General features: G+C 43.6%; 1 protein-coding gene across 2 annotated transcripts in view; it reads left to right on the top strand.

Annotated features, from left to right (window-relative positions):
- LOC121572371 (phosphofurin acidic cluster sorting protein 2) overlaps positions 1-20,818 on the top strand; it is a 101,579-nt gene that overhangs the window by 67,987 nt on the left and 12,774 nt on the right. The window contains exons 8-20 of one of the 2 annotated variants that reach the window (XM_045211692.1): positions 1,515-1,574; positions 6,390-6,541; positions 6,985-7,078; positions 9,596-9,685; positions 11,907-12,058; positions 12,981-13,113; positions 14,812-14,916; positions 15,468-15,574; positions 15,901-16,055; positions 16,385-16,495; positions 17,841-17,943; positions 18,444-18,476; positions 20,527-20,569. In XM_045211692.1, the coding sequence (XP_045067627.1) occupies positions 1,515-1,574; positions 6,390-6,541; positions 6,985-7,078; positions 9,596-9,685; positions 11,907-12,058; positions 12,981-13,113; positions 14,812-14,916; positions 15,468-15,574; positions 15,901-16,055; positions 16,385-16,495; positions 17,841-17,943; positions 18,444-18,476; positions 20,527-20,569 (1,338 nt within the window). The remainder of the gene's footprint in view (positions 1-1,514; positions 1,575-6,389; positions 6,542-6,984; positions 7,079-9,595; positions 9,686-11,906; positions 12,059-12,980; positions 13,114-14,811; positions 14,917-15,467; positions 15,575-15,900; positions 16,056-16,384; positions 16,496-17,840; positions 17,944-18,443; positions 18,477-20,526; positions 20,570-20,818) is intronic. The other variant, XM_045211693.1, reaches the window with a different exon arrangement.

The raw sequence follows: 20,818 nt of genomic DNA, 5'->3' as shown, positions 1-20,818 counted from the left end.
AAAACTGAAATAAATCATTCTCTCTACTATTATTCTGACATTTCACATTCTTAAAATAAAGTGGTGATCCTAACTGACCTAAGACAGGGATTTTTTACTAGGATTAAATGTCAGGAATTGTGAAAAACTGAGTTTAAATGTATTTGGCTAAGGTGTATGTAAACTTCCGACTTCAACTGTATCTAATCAGTATTAGTGTTTTATTTTTCATTAATCTTAAAATGAATCTTTGATATTACCAAATATTTAGTATGGATCTTAAAAAAGAAGAAAATTACATTAAATCCATTTTAATCCCAATTTTTAACACAACAAAATGTGGAAAAAGTCAAGGGGTGTGAATACTTTCTGAAGGCACTGTAAGTACAAACTACATTTGAATGCAATACAGTTTTTCGGTCCCAATTCAATTCCTTGCTCCTGATAACTGCATGCTCAGGTGTAGTGTGTGCCGTCTCGAAAATTCCAAGCCAGTGCAAATGGGGGCAGTCATCAAGAGTCGACTGTAATCTCTTTAAGGTATGTCTATGTTAGGTCTGCTCCTCAGTCTTGTTATTTTCTGGGATGGCACAGAAGACGTCTACAGTCTTCTAAATCCTAAATCCTTAGCTAAGCAGTAGTGACAGGAGAAATGTCCTGGAATGAGTTCAACATCCTCTTTTAGACCATAACACTGTGTATGTAGAAGGCGCAGACTAAAACACCAACTAAGGATACAAATTAAGCAGGCACCAATCCGCACAAACTGAGACCCACACATGGGAGCTGGTAACACACTCAGACATACACTCACAAACATCAATCACAAATAAACGCACACTTTATCAAATATTCTTCCCTAGGCCCGGGTATTTGCTTCAATCAGTAATCCTTGGCATTGTTAATAATGATACGTCTGGCTCTCTCCAATGACCTAATGTGCCATTGGTGAATCAGCGAATCATGCAGCACGTCACGGTCACATAAGGTCACCGAGGTCGAAGCCACTAAGCCGTGTGAACATTAACTGACTTTTAATGGTGCAGCTTCAGATTTTTATAGTGCTCTTCAGATGCTGGCACTCTTCAGATAAGCATATTAATGGGAGTAGGGTGAAATTGCCCCTAGACATTGATTTTGGGTCAGTTTAGCATTTTCCCAATGAATTAATATTGTTAGGATTGGAGGAGGGGAGGAGGGGAAGCTTATCCTAGATCTTTACCTAGGGGAAACTTCACTCCGGAGCGTAATACAATTTGGCTGTGAAGACTAGACTCAGAAGTCTATTGTGTTAACTTCACTGTGATTTATTGAGCTCTCAATATTATAGAGCTGTCATCACATGAGTTTGAAGACAGCTTTGTTGGTTACACTGACGTCTCTGAAAGATTAGCTTACGGCATGGCGTCAGGTAATGGGGATCCTAATAGAAATTATCATTCTGACAAGTTCTTGGTGTACTTTTGTTGACACCAAACTCTCTCTTCCTCTCTCCCTCCCTCTCTTCCTCCCTCTCTCTCACCCTCCTTTTACAGCAACCCAACTTCAAACAGAAGTTTGTGGCCCTGTTGAAGAGATTCAAAGTGACAGATGAGGTTAGTATTGCACGCTTCAACTGTTCTGTTTTATACAATGCCTTGCAAAGTATTCATCTCCCTTGCTGTTTTTCCTGCTTTGTTGCATTACAACCTGTAATTTAAATTGATTTTTATTTAGATTTCATGTAATGGACATACACAAAATAGTCCAAATTGGTGAAGTGAAATGAAAAAAATAACTTAAAATAAATAACGGAAAAGTGGTGCGTGCATATGTATTCACCCCTTTTGTTATGAAGCCCCTAAATATGATCTGGTGCAACCAATTACCTTCAGAAGTCACATAATTAGTTAAATAAAGTCCACCTGTGTGCAATCTAAGTGTCACATGTTCTGTCACATGATCTCAGTAAATATACACCTGTTCTGAAAGGCCCCAGAGTCACCACTAAGCAAGGGGCACCACCAAGCAAGCGGCACCATGAAGACCAAGGAGCTCTCCAAACTGGTCAGGGACAAAGTTGTGGAGAATTACAGATCAGGGTTGGGTTATATAAAAATATCTGAAACTTTGAACATCCCACAGAGCACCATTAAGTCCATTAATAAAAAATTGAAAGAATATGGCACCACAACAAACCTGCCAAGAGAGGGCCGCCCACCAAAACTCACGGACCAGGCAAGGAGGGCATTAATCAGAGAGGCAACAAAGAGACCAAAGATAACCCTGAAGGAGCTGCAAAGCTCCACAGCAGAGATTGGAGTATCTGTCCATAGGACCACTTTAAGCCTTACACTCCACAGAGCTGGGCTTTACGGAAGAGTGGCCAGAAAAAAGCCATTGCTTAAAGAAAAAAATAATCAAACACGTTTGGTGTTCGCCAAAAGGCATGTGGTAGACTCCCCAAACATATGGAAGAAGATACTCTGGTCAGATGAGACTAAAATTGAGCTTTTTGGCCATCAACGAAAACGCTATGTCTGGCGCAAACCCAACACCTCTCATCACCCCGAGAACACCATCCCTGTAGGATAACCCTTTCTTGTTTTCAATGAAGAACCCTCAAAGAACCATATTGTGAAAAGGTTCTACCAACCAAAAAGGGTTCCCCTACTACAGTGCCGGGACAGCCAAAGAACCCTTTATGGTTCTAGGTAGCCCCTTTTTGCAAAAAGTATACCATTATACATTTACATTTTACATTTTAGTCATTTAGCAGACGCTCTTATCCAGAGCGACTTACAGTTAGTGAGTGCATACATTTTATACCATGCTATCTGTTAATGAAGTCCCAGATATATGGAGCGTATTGTCTTTCACCCTTTCTGTTTACAGATCAGTTTAATTGATTTAAGCGTGTTAGCTAGGCCCACTGTTGTCTCTTTAACCTAACCTTGCTAGCTGTCTACCAGTCTCGTCCTGAGAGCGCCGCTCTCCTTTATCACCTAACTCCTTAACGATATTACCTCTCCTTCAAGCAGGAAGTGACCTAAATAGGAAAGGCAACTGTGGTACCATTGGTATGTCCCAAATTGCACCTTATTCCCTATATAGTGCACTACTTTTGACCAGTGCCCATCTCTCACTATGTAGGGAATAGGGTTCCATTTGGGACACACCTCATGGTTCAACGTGTACAGGGCTGGCTAGGTTTATTAATGGTTGGTTACAGTGGGGAAAAAAAGTATTTAGTCAGCCACCAATTGTGCAAGTTCTCCCACTTAAAAAGATGAGAGAGGCCTGTTATTTTCATCATAGGTACACGTCAACTATGACAGACAAAATGAGAAAAAAAAATCCAGAAAATCACATTGTAGGATTTTTAATGAATTTATTTGCAAATTATGGTGGAAAATAAGTATTTGGTCAATATCAAAAGTTTCTCAATACTTTGTTATATACCCTTTGTTGGCAATGACACAGGTCAAACGTTTTCTGTAAGTCTTCACAAGGTTTTCACACACTGTTGCTGGTATTTTGGCCCATTCCTCCATGCAGATCTCCTCTAGAGCAGTGATGTTTTGGGGCTGTCGCTGGGCAACACAGACTTTCAACTCCCTCCAAAGATTTTCTATGGGGTTGAGATCAGGAGACTGGCTAGGCCACTCCAGGACCTTGAAATGCTTCTTACGAAGCCACTCCTTCATTGCCCGGGCGGTGTGTTTGGGATCATTGTCATGCTGAAAGACCCAGCCACGTTTCATCTTCAATGCCCTTGCTGATGGAAGGAGGTTTTCACTCAAAATCTCACGATACATGGCCCCATTCATTCGTTCCTTTACACGGATCAGTCGTCCTGGTCCCTTTGCAGAAAAACAGCCCCAAAGCATGATGTTTCCACCCCCATACTTCACAGTAGGTATGGTGTTCTTTGGATGCAACTCAGCATTCTTTGTCCTCCAAACACGACGAGTTGAGTTTTTACCAAAAAGGTCTATTTTGGTTTCATCTGACCATATGACATTCTCCCAATCCTCTTCTGGATCATCCAAATGCACTCTAGCAAACTTCAGACAGGCCTGGACATGTACTGGCTTAAGCAGGCGGACACGTCTTGCACTGCAGGATTTGAGTCCCTGGCGGCGTAGTGTGTTACTGATGGTAGGCTTTGTTACTTTGGTCCCAGCTCTCTGCAGGTCATTCACTAGGTCCCCCCGTGTGGTTCTGGGATTTTTGCTAACCGTTCTTGTGATCATTTTGACCCTACGGGGTGAGATCTTGCGTGGAGCCCCAGTTCGAGGGAGATTATCAGTGGTCTTGTATGTCTTCCATTTCCTAATAATTGCTCCCACAGTTGATTTCTTCAAACCAAGCTGCTTACCTATTGCAGATTCAGTCTTCCCAGCCTGGTGCAGGTCTACAATTTTGTTTCTGGTGTCCTTTGTCAGCTCTTTGGTCTTGGCCATAGTGGAGTTTGGAGTGTGACTGTTTGAGGTTGTGGACAGGTGTCTTTTATACTGATAACATGTTCAAACAGATGCCATTAATACAGGTAACGAGTGGAGGACAGAGGAGCCTCTTAAAGAAGAAGTTACTGGTCTGTGAGAGCCAGAAATCTTGCTTGTTTGTAGGTGACCAAATACTTATTTTCCACCATAATTTGCAAATAAATTCATTAAAAATCCTACAATGTGATTTTCTGGATTTTCTTTTCTCAATTTGTCTGTCATAGTTGACGTGTACCTATGATGAAAATGACAGGCCTCTCTCATCTTTTTAAGTGGGAGAACGTGCACAATTGGTGGCTGACTAAATACTTTTTTTCCCCACTGTATGTGCAGGATTGGATCAACACATGTATTTTACTGACAGGACATTCTATGGACCAATTGGTTGACCCCGGTCACAGCTTTGTCATGCATCCTGTCGTCGGAAGAAATACATTTTTGAAAACGGTTGAAAAAGTATTGTCCACGAGAGCCAGTGTTTCACATTGTTCGTCTTCCCTAACCCAAAGTTGTGCTTCAGCATCTGCCAATATATTGAATCATAATTACATACTCATAAATGACTCATTGAGTGTCACTTCACTTGGAACTGATGAGAGTAGCAGGGGTGTGGGAAGCCTTGAACCCTTGGTTGGCAGCACTAGTTTATTACCGCATCAATCCAGACGTTGGGTTCGTTTGTAAAAGCCAATCACAAACTATGAGTGTCACTTGAATCAAATTTAAACAGAGATATTCAACTAGTGAGAATATAAGGGGAAATGAATTATTCTTCCTGCAACAAAAACAAAATTCAAGATATACAGCAGAACACAGATTTTTTATCGCTTAGCAGTGAGTTTTAGGTGTATTATTATATTTAATTTTTTGTGTTTTTATTTCGGTGTACTTTTTACCCCTTTTTCTCCCAAATTTCGTGATATCCAATTGGTAGTTACAGTCTTGTCCCATCGCTGCAACTCCCGTACGGACTCGGTAGAGGCGAAGGTTGAGAGCCATGCGTCCGCCGAAACACAAACCTGCCAAGCCGCACTGCTTGCTTAACCCGGAAGCCAGCCGCACCAATGGCACCAATGTGTCGGAGAAAACACTGTACAACTGGTGACCGAAGTCAGCATGCATGCGCCCGGCCCGCCACATGGAGTCACTAGAGCGCGATGGGACAAGGACATCCCAGCCGGCCAAACCCTCCCCTAACCCGGACAACGCTGGGCCAAGTGTGTGCCGCCTCATTGGTCTCCCGGTCGGGGCCGGCTGCGACACAGCCTGGGATCGAACCCGGGTCTGTAGTGACGCCTCAAGCACTGCGATGCAGTGCCTTTGACCGCTGCGCCACTCGGGAGGCCCTAGCAGTGAGCTTTTAATTGATGTTTCAATATTTTTAATGCTGCTTACACTAAATCCTGACAACTGGGATTAATCGGACCAGGCGATGTTTTTCCACTCCTCAATTGTCCAGTGTTGGTGATCGCGTGCCCACTGGAGCCGCTCCTTCCAGGAGGCTGGCCGTTTCTGAGATACTGGAACCCGCACGCCTGGCACCGACAATCATACCACGCTCAAAGTCGCTTAGGTCACTCGTTTTGCCCATTCTAACATTCAATGGAACAGTAACTGGATGCCTGTCTGCCTGCTTTATATAGCAAGTCATGGCCACCATGGCCACCAGGAGCAAACCATTTTCGTAAATGGGGTGGTGTGTTTAATAAACTGGCCAATGAGTGTATGTATACAATTATTTTCTGAGTTACCAATGCTACTCTGAACTTTCAACCACATCAGCCAGAGGAGTTATTCCTTGCCAGTGTGCTATTACTTGCTCTTTGGAAGTGATTTGATTGGTTGATGGATGGATGGATGAATGGATGGATGGAGAGATTGGCTGATTGACTGATTATTTCACTGTCCATTTGTTGTTGCTAGGTTCTGGACTCGGACCCAGTGGACCAGACCCAGGAGGTGGAGGAGGATCTGGACCTGCTCTATGACAGTCTGGAGGTCTACAACCAGAGTGACAGCGGCCCTGAAATGGAGGACAACGAAAGTGTTCTCAGCACGCCCAAACCCAAACTCAAGTAAGGTTCTGCATAATGTTATCAGTACTGTACACCTTAACTAAAGTAAGGCCCCACAAAATGTCCCAAATACAGCTAAACCCAAACTCAAGTAGGGTTCACTTAAATATGGCCTCACAAAATGTTGTGAGTACAGCTAAACTTAAACAGGGCCCCATATAATGTTCACACTCTAGTCAAAGTGAAGACTCCACATATTTTCCTCAGTGTTAAGGGGAGTTTATTTGTGCATTGTTGCTGTACATCAAATCAAAGAGAGAGAAAAGAAAGTTGCTGCAGGGGAGAAACATGAGAGATAATTGCAGCTGAATTACTAATATGAAAACATCACCTAGATGGGTACACAAGTTTGTCACTGCTACCCAGCTCATCTCAGTTATTATCGCTCAAGTATGTATGTGAAAGTTTAAAAAATGTTTTTTTTTAATGTGGTTGTCACCCAGGCCCTTCTTTGAGGGAATGTCCCATTCGAGCTCCCAGACTGAGATTGGGAGTCTGCACAGTCAGAAGAGCCAGCCCAGGGACCTGGCCTGCATCGTAAGTACACACACACGCACACGCACACACACACACACACTCCTCTTTGCTACCAGTGGAGCATAAGGCCACAACAAGCCCACGCCACACACACACCAATGTTTTTTTTGTTACTCTGCTGGACTAGCTGTTTAATATCATTTGGATTAGCATGCTAATGCTAACATGAGTTTTACCGCTCCCATTGCTTTTTTTAACCCAACAATGCTCTAAAGCTATGCAAACATGGGTAGGTTGCTGACTATCCAGATCCCATTATCTATTTAGATCTCCAGGTTTACTGTCTATTTAGCTATCCATAAGATGAGGAACATTTGTAGCTTGGATGAACTATCCCTTTAAACAGTAGTGATTTGTGACATCCATATATATGCCAGGGGCATCATTTATCAATATTGCGTAAAAACTATTCTAAAATACTAATTAAGAACGGAATTTAGAATGTTCGTACGCATAGAAAAATTGTGATTTATCAAACAATCCTACGAGCGTCATATGCACACCGGTTGGAGATAACCGTTGATAAATACCAATTGTTCTCAGCCTCAATGCTTGTGCACGACCTTGGCTATTTGCATTTTGAAACACCCCTAATTAACCATATATGGGGAAAATCATCCCTTTAATGCCAGTGGGTAATATACAACACCATTGTTTTATTTGCTTCGCTCAGTTGTGGTTTGACCAGTAAAAATGAAAACATAGATACAAAGAGAGGACCATTTAGACAATTCAAGTGGCTTTAGCAATGGAAAATATACTTCAAATGAGTAGGCAACACTCACTAATAAGCCATCCATCCTCAACAGCTCCCTGCTGTAGGTGTATAGGCCAACGTTGCTGTTCTGCAGAATGAACGAGTCGTGCGTTCCACCTGGCCGCAACATTCAGCAGCGTTTTTTGTGCATCACATAACCTATCACCTGCACATTAAGAGTGGAAGCCTTTTCTGTTCACATATTTTGGGATTGTGCTTTTATGTCTGTGTGTGCTCTCTATTGCTCCGTTCATTCATATTTGGGAACCCATTGATGGCAAAGAAACCCCTCTTGACTTCAACCTGTTGTGCGATGGTGTATGGAAATGGTATGTTACGGTTCGTTTAGCTGATGATTGCATCCAAAACATTGGCTCATCGAGGGATTTGAGATACCGATCAGCAAGCTCCCGCTGAAAAGTGCACGTTGCCATAAACACGAGGGTGGATAGCACTTTGATGTGCACCAGAATGGCATGCGTTTTAATGTTTTGTACACTCAGTGTATTTTTCCAATTCTACGCTTGAGCAGTTCCTTTATTCTACCACTTGGCACTGTGCGTACACATGGTCATGGCTGTGCATAAATGTACACACTCAAGCAAACGTTCATATTGATAAATCTCACACTTTGCGTGGAAATGATCTCACGCATGGTGTACACCCAGATTTGTGGCTACACATGATTGATAAATGAAGCCCCAGGCATTTTGAAGGATGAACTATCCCTTTAAATAGGAATGATTTGTGGCATCCATATATATGCCAGGCATTTTAGATGAGGTACATTTGTTGCTTGGATGAACTATCCCTATAAATAGTAAATTATTTTTGCCATCCGTATGCCAGGCATTTTAGATTAGGTACATTTGTAGCTATCCCTTTAAATAGTCAATTATGTGTGGCATCCATATGCCAGGCATTTTAGATGGCCATTCCTGGATATTCTCTGAACTGTATGTATTGTAGTACTGTGTACTGCACCAGACACTTTGTAACTGTGTGTGTGGTTTCTTAGTTTGAGGGTCAGATATTGAGTAAGGCCAGATCGATTCTGCGTGCACAGTGTCCTAAGGCCTGCAGAAATGATTTGTACTGAGGAGGACTTGTCGTTAATTCAAGCGAGTCAAACATTGCCACAAAATATGGATTCTACCTAGAACATTGCTCATCTCATCAAATATGTAGGCACCAGCTATGAAAGTATCGATAAAGGCATTTCAGAGTTTGATTCTGGGGCACGTTAAAGATGGAATCCGCAGTAGGGGAAACAGTCCCACCGCCGTTGGTATTGTTGTTGTTTTGTTGACAAAGCGGTGAGGAGCGTTGCGAGACGCGGTAAAACAAATGTGCAGTATATATTCTGCTGTTCTATCGCACATACAATGATGTCAGAGGGAAGAAAACAGTTTTCATTGTTTGCAGTAACTTCTTTGTTGTTGTAATATCGCAAAAGACCGTTTCACCATTAAGGATTCCAGCTTAAAGTAAGCAAACTTATGGAATGTTGCAGATAGAAATGTCATGAATACAGTGTGCTCCTGAAAATCTGCTGTAGCTCATGAAAAAAGTAGCCAGCTAGGGGGGCAGCCAGCCACCTAAGGGTTAGTAGGCAGCTATTTTGCTGCCAGCTGGCGCATATGTAAATAGAGTTCATGTGATTTCTTATTCTATATTAGAGACATGGAATTAGGATATGCTCAAGGGCGTCCCCTAGCAGGCGGTTTTGGTAACTGCGTCCTGGGTTCTGCTCCTTTTAGGGTGGAGATCTGCTGTCCCCGGACAGGGCCAAAGTCCTACTAGGGACCAAGTATACAGACGACAGCACCGGATTGGAGTCTCCTGCAGGGGTGAGTGGGCATCCTGCGCCGAGGTGAAGTTTCCCCTAGGTACAGCTGTAGGATCAACTTCCATTCCCCCAATTCGAACCTTAACCATAAGTGGGGGAAAACTGACCCAAGATCAGTGTCTAGGGACAACTTTACTCTACACAGGGCAACCTCTGGAGGATCCCTGTAGGCTTAACATATTTTGTGCTCTTCCAACGTGCTCTTTCTCTCTTTCTTTGTCTGTTTTGCTGTTCTCTCTCTTTCTCAATGGCTGGGCCGGTCTCTCTGTCTCCAGATTTCTAGTACCTCCATCTTTCTTTCCACTCTGTCTCTGTTTTTGCCTGTCTCTTTGCCTCAACTCGCTCCTGTTCTCTCCTTTGATGTCTGTCGTTCTCTCTACCGGTCTTGAATTTTTTTCATTCTCTCTCTTTCTCACTAACCATGTTTCCATCAAACCATTTTTGTGAGTAAAGTACCTGTCGGATAAAAAACTCACGACAGGCCTGATGGATACAGCAGTTGTCAGTAAACATTCCTAAAATGTAGACCGAACAAAGTACGGTAGACTGGGGTGGATCATTTTTTGGTCGGTGAAGTAGATCAGGGGTTCCCAAACATTTTGCTTCTCTCTCTTCCCTCACTCTGCGCTGCTGTTTTGTCCATTATCATAAATCAGCTCCCATCTGTTTATCTTCCACCCGACCAGTTTGATGCGAACAAGAGTACATTTACACTGTTACCACAAAGACCTCCATTATTACACACAAATACACACGCATACATGCACACGCACATGCATTGTGTACATACACGCTGTATACACACACCGACAGCACTGAGGCCCAGGTCCAGCTGGCTGTAGAGAGGGCGTCAGCGTACGTATTGGTCCGTGAGAAGAGCAGTGCTTTACAGACTGTTTGTTATTCTTCACTGTTGTCTCTCGCGCTCCGATGCCTCCTCTGCACTCCTTCACCCCCAGGAACCCCGGCAACGAGGGGGCACCTGAGGAGAGAGAGAGAGAGAGAGAGAGAGAGAGAGAGAGAGAGAGAGAGAGAGAGAGAGAGAGAGAGAGAGAGAGAGAGAGAGAGAGAGAGAGAGAGAGAGAGAGAGAGAGAGAGAGAGAGAGAGAGAGAGAGAGAGAGAGAGAGAGAGAGAGAGAGAGAGAGAGAGAGAGAGAGAGAGAGAGAGAGAGAGAGAGAGAGAGAGAGAGAGAGAGAGAGAGAGAGAGAGAGAGAGAGAGAGAGAGAGAGAGAGAGAGAGAGAGAGAGAGAGAGAGAGAGAGAGAGAGAGAGAGAGAGAGAGAGAGAGAGAGAGAGAGAGAGAGAGAGAGAGAGAGAGAGAGAGAGAGAGAGAGAGAGAGAGAGAGAGAGAGAGAGAGAGAGAGAGAGAGAGAGAGAGAGAGAGAGAGAGAGAGAGAGAGAGAGAGAGCGCTTGTGTTTGGGGCCCAAGGACAGGATGTTCAGTGGCCAAACACATGATACTTACATGCACACACTGAGCTTCATGTTAATGTATTCACGGACATCTGCCAGGCGTTATGTGATGTTGTAACGTTCACCATGACAGCACATTCAAATGCATCGACAATGGGTACCCTGCACAGAAATAGCTGATTTGTAGGTACTGTGTGCATTTCATAATCTGTTACGTATTGGTTTTGGTTGCTACCTCTTGGGCATGATTCAGGGTACAGGGATGTAGCTCAGTTGATAGTTTGCAACGCCAGGGTTGTGGGTTCGATTCCCACGGGGGGCCAGTATGAAAAATAAAAAAAGTATGTATGCACTCACTAACTGTAAGTCGCTCTGGATAAGAGCGTCTGCTAAATGACTAAAATGTAAATGATTCCATTGAGAAAAATATTATCTCAATGGGTGCGTCCCAAATGGCACCATATTCTCTATAGTGTACTAATTTTGAACAGGGCCCATAGGGATCTGGTCAAAAGTAGTGCACTATAAATCGAATAGGGTGCCATATGGGATGCAGATAATTGAGTTCACCTGTAAAACAGGTGTTCTGAACTCGCACAGGGTGAACCTTCGTGACTTGTGTCTCTGGTGTCAGTGAATTCCCACTGACAATACCAACTGTAAAGTGTTCATTCTCTAGGGAGAGAAATGAACCAGCGGGAACATGGTGCAGCGGATGGAAATCCATGGAATGAGTGAAGTACCCTAGTATGTACTGTACATTCTTATTGAAAATATATTTTGAACTACATTTCTCCCATTATGTACAGGACGCGGAGGATGAGGAGACTAGGGCTGGCACAGGGCCAGGGGAGGCTAACCCCAACCCCACCCCCACAAGCTGGGACCTGAGCACGGACAAACTGCCCTGCCCAGTGGCCAAACTCTGCAAAACCGAGTCCCAGACACTCATGTCGCCCAGGTAGCCGCCCACAAGCACAAACGCTCACTTGCATTTATGACATATATGCATTCACGCACACACACACACGCATGCAGGCACACACAGTCACACATATAGTCACACACACACGCACACACAGTGCTGCTTATTAACCTTTACACTCTGACTAAACAAGGATGGGTGTGCACGCTTCATTCCAACCCAGCACTAATACACCTGATACCACTAACTGTGATCCAGATTGATCATGACTAGTTCATTATTTGAAACTGGTGTCTCAGTGCTTGGCTGGAACAAAAGCCTGCACACCCAGTAGCTCTCCAGGCCCTGAGTTGGATAAGACACATTCCCTCAATAAAATGGATGGGATGAGAGAGAGAGGGGGAGAGAGGGAAAGAGAGGAAGAGATCAGGTTTACCTCTCTGATTCAGCATCTGGTATATTGGTTGTTCAGCGCAATACAGTGATTTCCCCTGCTACACCTATCTATAAACAAACTAATCAGCAGAAGGACGTCCCCAAGCACCACTTCCACCTACGCGTCTGATGAACCAGGTTAGATCCATTGAATAAGCAATCTGCCTAGTACAGACACTGCACATTTGTCTTTGTACATTTCTCTATTGTGCAAGGATAATTTAACTCAACCATGAATGTGTAGCTAGCTAGTAGCAACCACATAGAGAATGCGTGGCAGCCATTTTGTGCTCACAAAATGTTTCCAGAACAAAAGCTTGAAACGTTTTTGCTGTGGAGAGTCAAAGGGGATGATTAGATGGCCAGGATTGTCTGAGGAGTTCTGCTGTAGGCATATCTACTACTTAGTATTTAGTATTTGTGAAGATTTTTTATTTTTTATTAAGATTTCTCAGCAGTGGCTCAACCTGGCTCAGTTGTGGCTCAGTGCTTCATTGGGTCCGTGCCTGTTTGTGGTCCACAGTAAAACAGAGAACAAGCTGCAGAGGCGTCCTAGGAGCACGTCCATGAAGGACCGGCAGAACTCCAAGGCCCAGAGTGACAGGACCAGCAGCATCGACAGCGAGACATCCCCAGAATCCAGGATCGCTGTCCAGGTGTGTGTGAGTGTGTGCGCAATAATAAAGTAAGCTTGTGTGTGTACAAGATGTATATACAGTGGGGAGAACAAGTATTTGATACACTGCCGATTTTGCAGGTTTTCCTACTTACAAAGCATGTAGAGTTCTGTAATTTTTATCATAGGTACACTTCAACAAAAATCCAGAAAATCACATTGTATGATTTTTAAGTAATTAATTTGCATTTTATTGCATGACATAAGTATTTGATACATCAGAAAAGCAGAACTTAATATTTGGTACAGAAACCTTTGTTTGCAATTACAGAGATCATACGTTTCCTGTAGGTCTTGACCAGGTTTGCACACACTGCAGCAGGGATTTTGGCCCACTCCTCCATACAGACCTTCTCCAGATCCTTCAGGTTTCGGGGGCTGTCGCTGGGCAATACGGACTTTCAGCTCCCTCCAAAGATTTTCTATTGGGTTCAGGTCTGGAGACTGGCTAGGCCACTCCAGGACCTTGAGATGCTTCTTACGGAGCCACTCCTTAGTTGCCCTGGCTGTGTGTTTCGGGTCGTTGACATGCTGGAAGACCCAGCCACGACCCATCTTCAATGCTCTTACTGAGGGAAGGAGGTTGTTGGCCAAGATCTTGCGATACATGGCCCCATCCATCCTCCCCTCAATACGGTGCAGTCGTCCTGTCCCCTTTGCAGAAAAGCATCCCCAAAGAATGATGTTTCCACCTCCATGCTTCACGGTTGGGATGGTGTTCTTGAGGTTGTACTCATCCTTCTTCTTCCTCCAAACACGGCGAGTGGAGTTTAGACCAAAAAGCTCTATTTTTGTCTCATCAGACCACATGACCTTCTCCCATTCCTCCTCTGGATCATCCAGATGGTCATTGGCAAACTTCAGACGGGCCTGGACATGCGCTGGCTTGAGCAGGGGGACCTTGCGTGCGCTGCAGGATTTTAATCCATGACGGCGTATTGTGTTACTAATGGTTTTCTTTGAGACTGTGGTCCCAGCTCTCTTCAGGTCATTGACCAGGTCCTGCCGTGTAGTTCTGGGCTGATCCCTCACCTTCCTCATGATCATTGATGCCCCACGAGGTGAGATCTTGCATGGAGCCCCAGACCAAGGGTGATTGACCGTCATCTTGAACTTCTTCAATTTTCTAATTATTGCGCCAACAGTTGTTGCCTTCTCACCAAGCTGCTTGCCTATTGTCCTGTAGCCCATCCCAGCCTTGTGCAGGTCTACAATTTTATCCCTGATGTCCTTACACAGCTCTCTGGTCTTGGCCATTGTGGAGAGGTTGGAGTCTGTTTGATTGAGTGTGTGGACAGGTGTCTTTTATACAGGTAACAAGTTCAAACAGGTGCAGTTAATACAGGTAATGAGTGGAGAACAGGAGGGCTTCTTAAAGAAAAACTAACAGGTCTGTGAGAGCCGGAATTCTTACTGGTTGGTAGGTGATCAAATACTTATGTCATGCAATAAAATGCTAATTAATTACTTAAAAATCATACAATGTGATTTTCTGGATTTTTGTTTTAGATTCCGTCTCTCACATTTGAAGTGTACCTATGATTACAAATTACAGACCTCTACATGCTTTGTAAGTAGGAAAACCTGAAAAATTGGCAGTGTATCAAATACTTGTTCTCCCCACTGTATATGTATACAGATAGATCATCTCTTTGACTTCTGCCTCTTCCTTCGCCAGGTCCCCAGGAAGTCTGTGTACGACCAGCTGAACCAGATCCTTATCTCTGACGAGCAGCTCCCCGAGAGCATCATCCTCATCAACACCATAGACTGGCAGGGCCAGGTAGGCTACCTCTGTGTGCCTAATGTTGTAAGAACAAGGGGCACTATCTGGTCGTAGAAAATCATTCTAAACAGTTGGTATCCACTTGGTACCAAATGGTGCACTTTTTGGAAAGATACAAAATCGTAATTGCAGTATTGTATAAATACTATGAAATGACCCTCTTACCATATTCTTTCTAGTGTATTATGCTACTCATTCTATCAGTAGTATTTGCATCAGCTGTGCACTCAACAAACATACTCCTTTTAGGAAAATGCGCAAGATCAGGTATTTTTAAACATTCATATCTCTAAGCCTAACTGGATAAAGGCTTAGGAATCCATTGCTTATGTGAACATAATGCAACTCTGAAGCATGTGCACTCACAAACACAGGCGCACGCGCATGTACACTCACACGCCCAGACCTGAGGTCTTTTGATTCGGCTTCTGGTTGACTAGCTCAGTTGATCCCAAGCCCCCTCTCACCTCTGTCTTGAAACCCCTTTCACCCCCTTTCTCGCTCTCTCTCTGCCCCCTCTCTCTCTGTCTCTCCCTCCCTCCCTGCAGTATCTATCTGAGATTCTCCATGAGCACAGCCAGCCTATCGTGTGCACCATCTCTGGTGCGGATGTCCATGCAGCCTTCAACACCATCGTCACCAGGATCCAGAGATTGTAAGAACTCGCTTCCTCTGCAGAACATGGTCTCTTTCTAATTCAATGGTTGTAGTTGAGAGAAATACATCTATTTAACTTTAACTTGGCTTCATTGTAAAAATTTACTGGTTTCTTGTAGACTTTTTAATGTGAATTTAACTTCAGTGGTCACCAAGGCGAGTGGATCTTATGATGATCATGATTAGGGACGTATCATTTTTGATATGTGAAACGTTTTGGTAGCCCTTTCCATTACAGTGCAGAATAAAGGGGTCATAACATGGTAATAAAGTGGAAACAAGTTACTGTTTCTCGTAATGTTTTTTCCCCACTTCTCTGGCTAGCTGTAACTGCAACGCCCAAACACCCCCCACCATCAAAGTGGCGGTGGCCGGAGACCAGAGTTACCTCAGCACCATCCTCAGGTGTTTCGTGGAGCAGCTGGCCAACAAGACGCCTGATTGGCTAAGCTACATCCGCTTCCTGGTCATCCCTGTCGGTAAGCAACAATTCAGCCAATCGCCATGGAGTCCAGAGTCGGGTTAGTCGTCAATTCCATTTCAATTCAGTAGATTTAGGGGATAAATTCCAATTCATTCGTGCATTGGAAAAGTCCACAAACTGTAGAAAATAATGGCCTATTTCCAATTCTGCACGCATAACTCATGACTCCCATAAATCATGCGTTGACGTCAAACGGAAAACTGCACGCAAAACAATAGTTACAGGAACAGATCTGATATAGGACCCTGGGTATCATAGCAGGCTAACAACATACAGACTAGAAACGTTTTCCTGTTTCTAATCAGTCTGCTCCTCCCTCTGCAGGCACTCACCCTCTGGCCAAACACATGTCTTCGTTCGACAGCAAGTTCAACAACATCTTCATGGACGCCGGCTGGAGGGACTTGTTTGGCAGACAGGAGGCCCCAACATCAGGTACAGCTAACACTTACTATGAGCCACAATACCATGTATGATAGGGATCTACTCATAATGCCAAGGCAGCAGCTACTCTTCCTGGGGTCCTGCAATATTAAGGCAGTTATATACCATTTAAAACATTCATGACATTATATTTCATAACACTTTACGCAATACATTTAGTGTGTTCCCTCAGGCCACTACTCCACTATCACATATGTGTACGTGTGTGTAGAGTGAGTGTCTATATGTATGTGTGTGTGTCTCTTCACTGTCCCCACTGTTCCACAAGGTGTATTTTTACCTGTTTTTTAAATCTGATTCTACTGCTTGCGTTACCTGATGTGGAATAGAGTTCCATGTAGTCATGGCTCTATGTAGTACTGTGCGCCTCCCATAGTCTGATCTGGACTTGGGGACTGTGAAGAGATCTCTGGTGGCATGTCTTGTGGGGTATGCATGGGTGTTCGAGCTGTGTGCCAGTATTCCAAACAGACAGCTCAGTACATTCAACTCGTCGACACCTCTCACAAAAACAAGCAGTGATGAAGTCAATCTCTCTTCCACTCTAAGCCAGGATAGACTGACATGCATGTCATCAATGTTAGCTCTCCGTGTACTTTTAAGGGCCAGCCATGCTGCCCTGTTCTGAGCCAACTGCAATTTTCCCAGGAACATCTTGTCAGGTGTCAGTGTGCAGCGGTAGGACGGAGTCAGGCGCAGGACACAGAACTGAGTAACAGACAAACTTTACTCGGAAATAAGTAAATACTAATTCCACACAGGGAAATACACCAGCTCACAGTAGTCATAAACACCAAACAAAGAAAATCACGCACAAAACCATGAGGGAACCAGAGGGTTAAATAGGGAAATAATCATAACGTGATGGGAACCAGGTGTGTACAATCAAGACAAAACAAATAGAACACAGAAACGTAGATCGGTGGCAGCTAGAAAGCCGGTGACAATGACCGCCGATAGCCGCCCTCACAAGGAGAGGCACCAACTTCGGCGGAAGTCGTGACACATCTATCAGCATTATGGTGCATTATGCGTCACAAGTCTTTCTAAATGTTCTTAAAATATACTAGTTTGTTATAATAATAATATTGTATTTATTATTTTAAACATTATTACAAAAAATATAAGTTATTATTTATGTACAGGGTATTCATAGCAGGAAGTTTTATAAAATATTTATTTAAGTGTAATATGCTCAGAGCCACACTATTAGTATATTATGATGCTTCTACTGTTGCCTTACTGTAGGTGTTGTATGATAATACAATACATGAAGAATAATAAATGGGATTTAAAAAGGGTATAAAAACAAAAACATTTCCCCACGTTTCCCCAGACAACATAGATGTGGCAGGCCGCGTGTCTCAGTACCTGGCTGGGGCAAGCGTCTCGCACCAGTGTCCCATCTCTGAGGCCATGCTCACCTACAAACAGAAAAGGTAAGGTGTGTGTGTGTGTGTGTGTGCAAGCATGCGAGTGCAGCATGAATGGGGGATATTTAAGGGTGTGTGTGTGTGCGCATGCATGCGTGTGCATGTGTGCGTGTGTTTATGAAATGTCTGGTAAAATTTAGATATTGTGTATGTAGATATTTTTGTATGCTATTATTCTCCAATAAACTATATTTGGATGATCTATTGTATCTCCCTCTACACTTAAGATGTGTCTATTTAGAGGCTACATTCTCATGAATGCATTTTTGGAAAAAGCAACACCAGTATTGCTAATTTCAACCACATTCAATCACATTCATCGACAACATTCGCTTATTCAAATTAGCACCGACAGAATATCAACATGTCGACTCCACTTTGACGGCACATATTTTGCGACAGTTGACTCATAACTCATGAACTCATGAAGAAAGAACAACGACGACTCGTACCATTTTACCACACTGAGTTTTTCTACCTTTTTCTTTCTTTCATTTGCATTCAAGGAAGAGAAGCTTGTATTTTGATTTTTACATCAGGTACCTGGCCGCAGCCTTTCGTTTGACCCCGCCCCCTTGCTGTGTTGCATTTTGTCCACCAATATAACCTGTAACCCCTTGTTGTCTAATGTCTAACTCACCCACACATCACTCACTGTTCGTCTTAACTTCACATCTGGTCTGCATCGACTACCCCCGTATTGATTAGAGTTTTTGCATGTCTTAATGACTTAACCACTTGTTTGTCTGGCTTGGTTGGCTTTTGGTTTGGATTTGGTTTGGATATGTGGACTTTGGATAATATACAACCGCATTAAAGGTACAGTCAGCAATATTACATCATCATACACTGCGGGGTGACTTCCTGCTTACAGAAGTCAACAACAAAAGTCAAATCTGCCAAGAATGCCGTTATTGGATCTTTCCAATGCCGGCATGCCTTAAAGGAGTGCCAAAATTGCAAATTGGGAAGAGCCAATAGTGGCCGTCTTGGTGGATTGAAACCCTGTTATCGTTGAAGTCTGTAAGCAGGAAGTCACCCGCTGTGGTTGATGAATCACATTGCTGACTCTACCTTTAAGGTCTCCCACACACTTTCCTCTTTAAAGTTGGGAACAGTAGGGCAAACTGTTGACGCAATGAGATCTAAGAGAGAAAGGTTGACATTGATGCGTTCTTTCCTATTACCTCCGAGAGAGAGAGGACATGTGGAGGACATCAGGAAAGAGGGGATAAGACAAGATTAAGAATAAGGTGGAGGACGAGTGTAAAGACGGAGAGATGACAGTGGAGATCTAATTAGGTGGTTTGAAGAGATGGAAGGAAGGAGGGAGGAAGAAAACGTGTGTAGTGCGGAGGTAGAGAACACCAGCCACGTGACACACTCTCTCACACACACACACACACGATACACACACCTGCGTGTGTGACCATTATTTTCAAATCTCTGCTCAGATGTCACTGTTGACCCACCTCAGAAACAATTCTGGCCTTGTAAGAGTGTAATGAGACACACTTTAAATCCACCAGGGAGGATGAGCACGGAAACATTTAAAGGTCACCTTATCGATGACCAGGCGTATAACAGGCGCAGTGCACTGTATTATAGACGCTACTCTCGAGTGTGTCTCGCGAGGGAGATGAACTTGTCATGCTCTGTTTGTCCTACCTCTTTGCTGTCCTAACATGCTTTTCTCACAGCTCTTTTAACCATGCTCTCCAAAAATACACCCTCTCTGGCCTCATTTTGCAGGTTATTTTGGTTTTGCACCAGCCATATCCAGCTTTTTGAGCTAATTTGTAGGGGATTTGTGAGTAATAGGCAAGGATAGCTTTGGTAAGACAACGGCAGCACTACCAACTTAACAAATAAGTAGTTGACTGGGACCGAACATATGAAATATGCTAATTGTACTTTAACCCTCTGTCTATAAAGGCCCCTTTACAAATACAGGGGTGAATCCTAGCTTCCACTTAAGTCAACTTTTTTCTTAGTCTCCCATTGACATCAATGAATGACTAAGTGAAAATGTACCTAAATGGAAGTTAGGATTTGCCCCACAATGTATAGCGGGTGTGGACGGCTCTGGTCCTTGAGTGCCGTAGTTCTGTAGATTTTCGTCCTTGTTTATTTTTTTTTCAGCCAATCAGTAACCTCAAGTACTGAGAAACCAAAACCAGTGGGATTGCAGAACTCACCCTGTATATTGGGTTCACATTCAATGTCACCAACAATGTTAACCCCCTCACTCACTCACTCCACCCCTCCTCCACTGCTCACGTCACGGCAGGCTTACAACGCACCTGTTTAGGGGTCGGTTGTAAGGAGCGTTCCCTGGCATTCCCATCACGGCATGACCTTAATTCCCAAAATGTTCCGGGTTTTCCAGAACCACTTGGGAGCTGCCATGTCTCATCAATTCCGATTGGACATGCCTTAGCCACACACACACACACACACACACACACACTCATTCTTCCTTCAGACCCATCACACCACCACATCCAAAACAGGGAGTGTGTTGATCCTGGAGCGTTGTGTTAACGCGAGACTAACATGATTATTTGTTATCCATTCTCTCTCCCTCAGCCCTGATGAGGACTCCTGTCAGAAGTTTGTGCCATTTATTGGGGTAAGAATATTCACTTGCAACGAAATAACGTGAGCGTTATCTTTCAGCGCTTATCTCCAGGTAGACTGGCAATTACCTGTCATTTATTTGAAGCTGTAACGATAATACACAATGAGAACAGATTTTTTTTGATAGCTGCTTTATTGAGGAAAGTTTTACTTGCAATGACTATGATATGTGGTTGTTCTTTTCTTACACTATATATACAAAAGTATGTGGACACGCCTTCAAATTAGTGGATTCGGCTAT

Source organism: Coregonus clupeaformis, chromosome 38, assembly GCF_020615455.1.
Source record: "Coregonus clupeaformis isolate EN_2021a chromosome 38, ASM2061545v1, whole genome shotgun sequence".
Lineage (NCBI taxonomy): Eukaryota > Metazoa > Chordata > Actinopteri > Salmoniformes > Salmonidae > Coregonus > Coregonus clupeaformis.
This window is presented reverse-complemented; position numbering and strand designations above follow the sequence as displayed.